The sequence below is a fragment of the Gavialis gangeticus genome, unplaced genomic scaffold (assembly GCF_001723915.1).
Source record: "Gavialis gangeticus isolate Ggan-Ray unplaced genomic scaffold, GavGan_comp1, whole genome shotgun sequence".
Lineage (NCBI taxonomy): Eukaryota > Metazoa > Chordata > Crocodylia > Gavialidae > Gavialis > Gavialis gangeticus.
The window spans coordinates 13,359,931-13,370,381 of NW_017729006.1; the positions used below are offsets into that span (position 1 = coordinate 13,359,931).

Below are 10,451 nucleotides of genomic sequence, written 5' to 3' on the forward strand. Positions count from 1 at the left end.
CCCCCCCCCCCCCCCAAAGCCTCTCCCAAGATGTGAAGACAATAATAATCTCTTTTTCATTCCTTCTGACAGTTGTAGGGCCTAGGCTGCCTTATCTGAAATAGAAATACACAGCCAAGGAAGAAAACCACTTTAAATCTGCTGTGTTGATATTCATATGGATGAATCCATAATGTCCCAGGAAGACGTGTTTGCCAGTCACCCAAATGTAATAGCCCCAACTTGTGAAGGCAGCGCTTTCCAGAAGAAAGCGCACAGCATAAGGACTCTTAGTGCTGAAGAAGCCGAGAAACTTGCAAGAGATCAAACTTTAATATCTGACTTCAAACAATCAAAACTGGAGAAAGAGGCCCAGAAGAACTGGGATCTGTTTTACAAAAGGAATAGCGCCAACTTCTTCAAAGACAGACACTGGACAACCAGAGAGTTTGAAGAGTTAAAAGCATGCTGTGAGGTAAGCTATGTGCACTAGTTCTACAAATAAAGAAACAGATGTTACTAATTATTTTCAAGTGTTATGGTAGTGCTAGAGTGATGTTGTGGCTATGATGGTCCAGAAACTGGGTGGCAAAGATATATTTCTGGGCGATATCTTTTCTTGGATCAGCTGCACAGTTGGGATGGAGTTGGATAAATTTTCCAGCGTAAGACATCTAATGAAAAATGCCTTGCATTCAAAGGCTTATCTGATTCATCCTAACTATGCAGTTGGTCCAATAAAAGATACTGCCCTAAAAAAATCCTTGCCTTCCAGTCATCTTCAAATGATTTCAGGTCCCCCTTACAGACCAGAGAAGCGGTGACAGTGGCTTTTACTGTTATACTTCAAGTCTTTCATGCTGCATCGTGCATTCAGTTGCACTTTCAGTACCTCTATAACTATTGCCTACTCGAAGGCTTCAGAAATTTTAAAAAGTTAAATCACTTTATGAAGTCTGTAACTATTTATAGTTGACCTGTCTTATACATTTAGAACCAGACTTTGGAATATTTTCTCCTGTGACCTGTATTAGAGTTCACATATCTCAGATCTAAGATTTTTAAACCCAATTTGAAATGTTGTTAATTCACCTTAATATGAAGTCATCTAGCTTGAGCTGTTGGTATATTAAAATATGAATGTAAAAAAAAGCATTGAGGTGTATCCTTTGTTCACCTTATTAAATCAGAGATGGGGTAAAGTAGATACAGTAGCTTGCTCATTACCAAAATGGATAGATGAATAACGACATATTAATGGCTCTGTAGAGATGCATAATATAGCACAAAGTAAAGCCTATATTTCCTATGTCAAATTGCAAGTGGAAGGATTTTTCAGATTTTGAACTGATGATAAGTGAAACTGATAGTAACTATAAAATGTGACAATCAATATCTTTACATTTTGAGAATGAAACAAAAGTGATACGGTATGTCATTGACTTCTTTTTCACCTCTAGTTTAAAAATCAGAAACTGACTATTCTTGAAGCAGGCTGTGGGGTTGGGAACTGCTTGTTTCCACTTTTAGAAGAGGACTTCAATATCTTCGCTTATGCTTGTGATTTCTCACCAAGAGCTGTTGAATATGTGAAGGTTGGTGTGCTATGTCTGTTTTTTTAGTGCTGCTTCAGAAAGTTGGGCTCTGTAAAACTCCACATTACAGGAATGATAGAATTGCATTGCTTGGTTCCTTTTCTTCTATAAAGATGGTAAATTGTAAGGTATGGATGTATGAAATGGACACACTGGAGCTTAATACTGTATACAAGAAATTGAATCATTACGTAGAACCTATTTTTAAGCTGTGTTTCTGTAGTAATAAGTGTGAGTAGCTGTTCTGCTTAGATAGTTCTTAAAAGTTACATTGGGACTAGTACTGTTTCAATGCAAACCACACATTTCGAAGTACAAGCAAAACTTGTTTTAGGATATATGTTCATAAATGATACTTTAATTTTTTTGTGAGGTAGTGGATGAAGGTGATTGTGAAAGCAGTGACACGGAGGTTATTTTCAAAGAAACTTGAAGATCAACTAGAAAGAGCAGTACTATTTATATTTATTCATTATAATTATTATATTATATACATTATAATAATTTTTTCATAAAGATTTAAAGAGACATTGGGCCTTTAAGATTCTCTTGATTTTTCTATAAATTTCAAATGCGAAAGTATATAAAAGTATATATAAATCAATTTATAGATGTAAATATATGTCTTCAAAGGACCAGTCAGCAAAAGAAATTAAAAATTGAATTTGGTTGTATGCCATCTGACTTACAGGACTATAGTTTGCAAAATTGTTCCAGATACTCTGAATTCCATTTTAATTTAGAATAAGGTTGGTAGGTTAGAGGTACCTGTAAGACTCATAAATTGTTCTGTTGTCCATCTCTTCTTTCTTATTTATTTCCCAAATCATTGAGAATGGATTGTATTGCCAGTTTTAGGTAAAAGATCTGTGTGTACCTCATCTCAACCAGAAAGTTTTCCTACCAGAAAGTTTTAATTTACTTTTGCAGTCCTTTTGTTATTCTCCTGATTAAAAGAAAAAAATCAAAATTTAATTTTTTTCTATTTTTATAATAAATGCTGCTCTTTTCAATTATGGTTATGGCAAAATATTTTCACTTCCTAGAAAAACCCTTCATATAATATTGAGAGGTGTAAAGTCTTCCAGTGTGATCTTACTAAAGATGAGCTTCTAGAAAATATACCAGCAGATTCTGTGGATGTTGTCTTATTAATATTTGTGCTTTCTGCCATTCACCCTGACAAAATGCATCTGGTCTTGCAAAATATTTACAAGGTAAATTAAGTATGATTTAACATTTTTTTTTCTTTTTCTTTCTGGTTTAAAAGAGCTGTTCTATTCTGAAAAGGTCCTGTGAGATAATGGCATCCTTTATGTAACACTCTCTGAATGTAATTACAGTAGTTATATTTGCTTTCTGTAGGGACTAAAATAATTTTGCACTACATTTTTCACTTAGTAAATCTGAGAGATTGGCTGTGTGTGTTGGTAATGACTGAGGGTCTGATCCTGCAAACATTTATGAACTTAATGTTGTAGACTGAGTACTCCCTCTGAAATGTAATGTAAAACAATGGGATTGCTCACACCCGACAGTGTTAAGTATGTATGTAAGCCTTTGGATGGATCATATCCTTAGATTTTATGAGAGAAACAAATGAGGAGCAATAGAACATCATTCAACAAAGTGATAAGTTTTTCTGACTCTAGTTAAAAGTGCACAGTATCCTGCAGGAGTGTTCCTGTAACAAAGGGCTGATAAATGCAAAGCAGTTAGTGCACTGTAGGTAGTACTGTAATCCAAAAATTTCAGCCAGTTGTTGGAAAGAGATTCAAATGTTCTGATAACATTTTTTTATTGTTTGCAACATTTTCCAGGAAAAAATAGTATAATGTATTTTACAGAATTCTTTATCCTTATATATTACAGGATATTCTGTGTAGCATACCAGTTACAGTTTGAATAAGGAGCCTTGGGTTTTGGCATATTTCTAAGGTTACTTTCTATAAAGGGAATAGTTCTTAAGTTTGAACAAGGCTGAAAACCCAATCACCGTTTTGCATGTGAAGGTGGTTGACTCCTTTAACCTATTTGTAAATTTCTGCAGAAATGTACAAGCCACAAATCTCTTTTCAAGCAGGAGTGGCCAGCCTGCTACATGAGTGCCACACATGGCATGGGCAGTCTCTGTGTATGGCATATGGTAGATCAGGGAGGGGAGATGAGGCATGGGGCACAGGGAAGGAAGCAGAAAACAGAATAGATTGGGCTGGGAGCACAGAGTAGGGAGCAGAGTAGGCAGAGGACTGGAGAAGCACATGAGGATGGTGCAAGGCTAATTTGTGACATTCTTGCCAAAAAAGGTTGCTCTCCCTCCTCTGTTTTAAAGGATGCAACTACCATTTGTGGAGCTGTGAAAGTTACATACATGAATTATTTGAAAGCAACATGATTATTTATTATATTTAGTAACATAAAATCAATAGTTAGTTGTACTGGTAGTTTGGATTTTTTTTGGAAAATAGTTACTGAAAAATCATACCATTTCCAGCAGTCATTGTTGTAGTTTTCTGTTTTCACAGAGAAGTGGTGTGGAGGCAGAATGTCTTGCTCAACCTTGTTTTCAGTAAAATCAAACTAAATGACATGATTTCTTTATTTAACTTTAATAATGTTTTAAGATGCCATGGAATGATAAATGTGTGTTTCTGTATGTGAATATTTTTTTTTGCCAAGTCCACATACTTTAATGATGTGTGCATATTTTATCTAACAGGTATTAAAACCAGGCAAATGTGTCTTGTTTAGAGACTATGGGCTTTATGATCATTCAATGCTCAGGTTTAAATCTGGCAGCAAGCTTGGAGACAACTTTTATGTTAGACAAGATGGAACACGATCATATTTTTTTACTCATGGTAAGACATTTACATGTTCTTTCCTCTCTTGAAGTCTTTTTTTCATTTAAATGTTTAAATTCCTATTGTGCCTATAGGGTTTATTTATAAAATTTTACTGTAATTCCTTTGCCATCATTTTACAGTTATTTTTCAACTGGCGGGACTGATGTGGGTGGTACAGGAAGCATTTAAATCCTGTGAGGAGAGCTTTTCCAACCCCTAGCTTTGAAACCAAGCTAGACAGCAATTTGATTTGTTTCATAGATTGTGCCATTGTAACACAAGAGCAGCATAAGTTAGAACTTTTTAGTTACAGGGGCCTCATTCAGATAAATGCTCAAAATGAAAGAGAGGAATATGCTTAAGAAAATGCTTGGTCTCCTGTTTCATCATGCAAGGGATGCAGTTATCCTGTGACCATCTTTCTGCAACATTCTTTCTTATATATATATGAGGCTTGATCCGAAGCCAACATACTTCTTCTATCTATGTGTTAGTAAAGATTTTAGTAAAACATTTTATTATGATATTCACAATATTTATATAGACTTTCCTTCAGTGCTTAAAGGTCTTTCTGAAAAAGAACATTGTCTGCATTTTGCAAATGAAGAACCTGAAGCCCCCCACAGTTAAGCAGATTGCCCACAGTCTGGTACAGCAGATATGATATGATATGATAACTCTGTTTTCATATTTCCTAGTGCAGTGATTTTCAGCCAGGGTGTTGCAGCACTTTGGAGTGCCTTGAGATCCTTTCAGGGGTGCCACAGAGTGCCACGCAGTGATAGCATTGTTAGGTATTAGGCTAAAACATGATTCACAAGATGAATTTTCAAACAGGAATCCATAGTGTCAAAAATATTCCAATCTGTTGTGGTCTTTCTGAGTTCTTTGCAAAAGAAAAAAAACTGCTCCATTGTTTTTCCGTAGTCAAAAAAAAAAAGTAAGTGAAAACTAAGCTGGCATTTTCCAAAAGGTGCTTTGAGTCTACTGAGGTTGAGAACTGCTGTCCGAGTTAGTATTGCAGAAATACTTCCTGCGAGTTTAGGCCTTTGTGGAATAAATATTTTTTCCCTTGGAAGAAATACTCAGCCACTCAAGAGGTCAATTTGTAGCCAACTAAATCTTAATATTTGATGACGTAGTATACTACCAAATCACATTCCCTTTAAAATAAAACTATATTAATTAATAATTCCCAAGCCGTTTCCATTCTTCATAGGTTTCTGGTGAAATTTAATAATGTAATTTCACTTAAGTACATTTAGGGTCCTTTTACTGTTAATAGTTTTTGTTCTACTTAAACTATTAACTTGAACAAGCTGAACTCTGCTGTTGAAAAATGGGAACAAAGAACCAGTCTCGATTTAAGGAATTTTGAATCGAGTCCCCTGTTGGCTTTTTGAAGCTTAAGATGTCATAATTAAGTATTTGGTTCTTGCCAGGTGTGGTTTTTGAATGTTGAGGATGTGCTACTATCTGCTGCCTGTTTTTTATAGTTATGTGAAAACAACCTATAACCTCTTCTGTTATAAAGCAAGGAGCTATACAGTATTCATCCATGTATGTTCCTTTTGGGTTTAGGTGTGGTTTAGTAAGTCTGTTTTTTCCAAAATTCTGATGGTTTTAACATATGTCTAGTTCAGAGGTTTCTGAAATGTGCTTTATGAGCTACTTGGTAGTGGTCCATGAGGGTGGCTGGTCACATGAAGCTGGCTTTCTTCCTCCTTTCCAGCTGAAAGAAACAAAACAGATTAGGGAGAGGGATAAAAGGAAAAGCAAATGTAGACAGAGTGAATATCACTTATGAAAAAAGGCAAAACAGTCTGCTAAAAATACATGAACACTTTTGTATTATACATTCAGCTGACTTGGGCACAAGAGGGCATTATGTGACTCTCTTATGGACTTGCATAATCAGTCTGTTAAGACACAATCCACCTTAAATATATTTTTAAAAAAGTTTGGGAGCTTTTCCCCATCATATAATGATTGCAGAGTTCTATACAAGCAATATTTGGCTTATGAGATGTTCTCCCCCCTCCTCCCCCTGCCTGTCATGGGAGATCAAGTAGTTGCTATGTGGAAAAGCTGAGTGATACTTTTTGGACAGTGCTGGGAATCAGCTGGGTCTTGTCCATTTCACTGACTTAGGGAATCAGGGTTTGTTTGTTTTTTCTTAATTGATTTTTTTTTTTTTTTTTAACTGGCAACGGAATGTATATCTTTATGTACTGAACATTGCTTGGGTAGCACTCACAAGCAGATTCAATTTCAGCTGAAATTGTTCGATTGCTGTAGCATTTATTTGTATTTCTTTTTCTGTAAAAACACGTTACTCATTAGTTCCTAAGTCTACTTCCTAAATAAGGATCTAAAAGGAAAAGCAGAGACACAGAGCAAGCATATGACTTGTTTCGGATCACACAGCAGATCAATTGCAGAGCTAATAACAGAGCCTCTGTCGACTCCCTGTCTGGTGCCCTGTCTGTTGGGTGTTTCTGTCTCTTCTGGGGAAAGAGAGACTCTGCTGAGGGTTCCTATGCTTGTTGCTAGGTATAAGTTCAGACTGTGGAGACATTGTAAGTGTGTCTCATTTGCCACATCATTCCCTTTTTGTTTACCTAGCATGCATTCAGACTTGAAAACTTAGGGTGATAGAGCCAGCCTGAGGCCTGTGTCTTCTTACGTGGTTTACACACAAACTTACAGGTTGGCTTCTCATAAAAGAGGCAAGAGACAGGTATTCAGCCCAAACTTCTATTGTTTACCTTACAAAACACTAAAACAGGCATTTAGTCCAATGGCTACCTGTGACAGCACAACATAGATTCTTACCTATACTGGCAGGGGAGACTTGAGAGGGAAGAGGAGGTTGGCATGCAGATTGGCAGCAGGTCTTCCTGAATTTGCTCAGCTCTCCAAATTTCCGTGTAGCTTATACCCCATGATTAGGCAAAATATGGCCCACGGGCCAGATCGAGCCCACCAAGGGATTTTGTCTGGCCTCCCTTAGTTCCACCTGACCCAGGTGTGGGGCGCAGCCTAGGCTGTGGTGCATACGGCTGGTCCCACTGCCCCCAGGCACACAGCAGAGGTGGGGTGGTATGGTGTGATGCGGCGCCATGGCTGAACTCACTTATTGGCAGCTCTGGTGGCAGCAGGTCCTTCCAGCTGCCACTGAGCCCAGCCCATCTGCTTGAACCTGTTGCCAGGGTCAGGACTCAAACAGGCAGGGTGCACGGCCAGGTGGACAGGATGGGACCATGGCCAGGTGGGTAGTAGCATCCGGGAACAGGATGGGCAGGCAGGGCCACTGGCCCTGGGCCAGGATCACAGGTCAGAAACACAGGGAGGTGGCAGCATGGGGCCAGGGCCAAGGGTAGAGTCACAATCCTTTGCTTCCATATCCCTGCAAAGGTTGCCATTTCTATGGATGGGGCATGCAGGGAGCAGATCGCAACTCTGGCCCTGCGCTGTCACCACTACAAGATCCTGAATCCGGCTCCACCTGTCTATCCTACTTCTGGATGCAGCTTCCTGCCTGCCCGTGGCCCCATCCCATCTACCCTGCCACGTGCCCTGCCTACCTGGGTCCCAGTTGGTCTCCATGGAGACTCCAGTATGCTGGACAATGACAGCATGGGGCTGGGGCCCAAGGAAGAGCTGATCTGTGATCCGCAACCTGCATGTCCCTGCCCATGGAACCAGTGCTCATTTCACTGAAACCTTGGGGACTGATCTCTCTTTCACTTGGAAGGTATCAGTGAGTTCGGATTTATGTCCTTGGGAAAGGAAAAGGAAATGTCTCTCATCTCCTTCATTCACCACTATGGAATGCTGCTGCTTGCCACCATCATGTTTTCTCTTCTCCTTAGTATACTGTCTTCACTGACAAAGCTGCTTTGTTTTTACAGTTTATTCAAGGATCTTAACAAAAATATATCTATTATAGCGAAAAAGCATCTAATACATTTGGTTACATCAATCACTACTGCTAACATTTTAAGATAAATTTATGATATAATATACTTGGCTTATTTAATTTAAGGTCTTATTTATAGGATCTCCTTTCAAGCCTTGTGCTCGGTTTAATTGGATCTCATTATGGGTTTAGCTGGACATATCGGGTGCCTATACACATGCAGCAAGGCTGCTTTGACACACTATAATTACAGCATGTTGAAACAGACTCAATTAATGGAGTCTGCTGGAGCATGGTAATTACCGTGCTCCAGCAGACTCCAGCATCTCATTTATTTGCATCCCTGTGCTGAAAAATGGCGGCAGGGGCGCTTTCACTAAAGTTTGTTCAATGAGCTTTAGTTAAAATGCCTCCACTGCGATTTTTCAGTAGGGGGGACACTGATACTCGAGACACTTCAGGCGCTTTAATTAGAGCAGCTCCCCCCACACGCACTCCCAGAGCACCTGTATAAAATGCCCATTGATTCCTTCCTTTATTTTGCTGACCAAGTTGGTTGTCACATCTGCAGAGGTTCAGTCTGCAGTCATTCTGGAACTGACTTTGAGGCCTTTTGTTTTAATCAAATTTCAACAGCTTGTTTCTGAAAGGCAGAAAAAAAATAAAAAATATCTTTACACATAGTAAGTAACAGAGTAGCAGCAGCTGGGTTCACTGTTCTGTTCCCTGCAGATTGTGTGCAGAGTTACTTTTGCTTTTGCCCAAAAGAAACTTAAGTGGCAGAAACTGGTATTCCTGTATTTCTTCATTTATAATGTGCTCCCCAGTTTCTAGGAGTTGTTTTTTTTTTTTCTTTTTTTTCTTTTGAAAAAGGTGAATGTTGTAAGCAAGCAAATACAGTATTAAATAACAGCTGCATGCTAATTGGTGTTTTAAAACATATCCTAAATTTATTGATCTTTCTTATCTTGCAGAGTTCTTGTCTCAGCTTTTTATGGCTGAAGGATATGAGCAAGTGGTCAATGAGTATGTGCTGCGGGAAACAGTGAATAGGAAAGAAGGCCTGTGTGTTCCAAGAATTTTTCTTCAAAGTAAATTTCGAAAACCTCTAAGTAAGCCATGAGTTTTTGCTGATCAGCAGCAGGACTGCTTCTGTAAACAAGCAGTTTGAGTGAGTTCTTATAAAATTATAGAATTTGGCTGGACTGTCCAGGAGTTTGGTAAACCAGAAAGATGGAATCATGTTTTCTTGAACCTTTTGCTGGCTTTGTTCCTTGCATATGGCATATGAAGGTGACTATGAGAATACAATTTGAAGATGGTGTATAAATGTGTTTATGAATACAGGCAACTTGCCAGGCTTCCGGCATTTCCGTTTCTAAAATGAATCCTGTTCAACATTGTTGTAGGATCACACATTGTTTTTAAAATGAAAGTGGTTTAACAGCTTTATTCTTTTAAAAGGCGTTCTCCAGTTACGCTACATAAGATTTTAAATTTCCTTTAAGAGAAGTTTAACTATTGAGCATTGATGGACTGTCTTGTTAAACAGCTGTTTTTACTAGTCACAAGAATGGATTAGTTTTATGTCCCTTTTTCACATTAAAACTATTCTATAAGTATCTTTTTAATATTTAATTTTATGATAAGACATTGAAATTTTGGTTTATTCTTCTGTAAATGGATATAGGCCTTCTACCCATAAATGTTCAGATTCAAGAATAGAAGTGAGCTCTGTCAGTGTTTGAGGAATTCTCAAAGTTCTAGCAACCTTTTAGCAATAAATGCTGTGACTTTTTTCTTATGCCTAAGATTGTCAGCATTAGGATATGCTCATACATCTTAAGATTTTAAAAATAAACCCAAATTACTTGATATTAAATAATCCAGCTATTTTTACCTGTCATTTTATTCATACATTGCTGCTTGTTGAGCAGAGATTTTGGGGCCAAGCCAGTTTCCCATTTGGAGCCAAAATCAGTAACCAGGAGTCAGATATTTTATTTGTGTGATGCATTTAATTACAGAATGTGCCTAAATCCTCTTCCTCAAGCAGAAGGAGTAATAATGCTGTTTTACATTAATCTCAGGTAAGGCACTGATGCCCAG

At 38.0% G+C, this 10,451-nt stretch overlaps 1 protein-coding gene across 3 annotated transcripts in view; it reads left to right on the forward strand.

The window, feature by feature from the left end:
- METTL6 (methyltransferase like 6) overlaps positions 1-10,229 on the forward strand; it is an 11,159-nt gene extending 930 nt beyond the window's left edge. Inside the window, exons 2-6 of one of the 3 annotated variants that reach the window (XM_019508826.1) lie at positions 73-454; positions 1,440-1,574; positions 2,621-2,791; positions 4,294-4,435; positions 9,317-10,229. In XM_019508826.1, coding sequence (XP_019364371.1) covers positions 158-454; positions 1,440-1,574; positions 2,621-2,791; positions 4,294-4,435; positions 9,317-9,465 — 894 coding nt within the window. In that variant the 5' untranslated portion in view covers positions 73-157 and the 3' untranslated portion in view covers positions 9,466-10,229. The remainder of the gene's footprint in view (positions 1-72; positions 455-1,439; positions 1,575-2,620; positions 2,792-4,293; positions 4,436-9,316) is intronic. The other 2 variants (XM_019508828.1, XM_019508827.1) reach the window with 2 other exon arrangements.
- Positions 10,230-10,451: the final 222 nt, after the last annotated feature.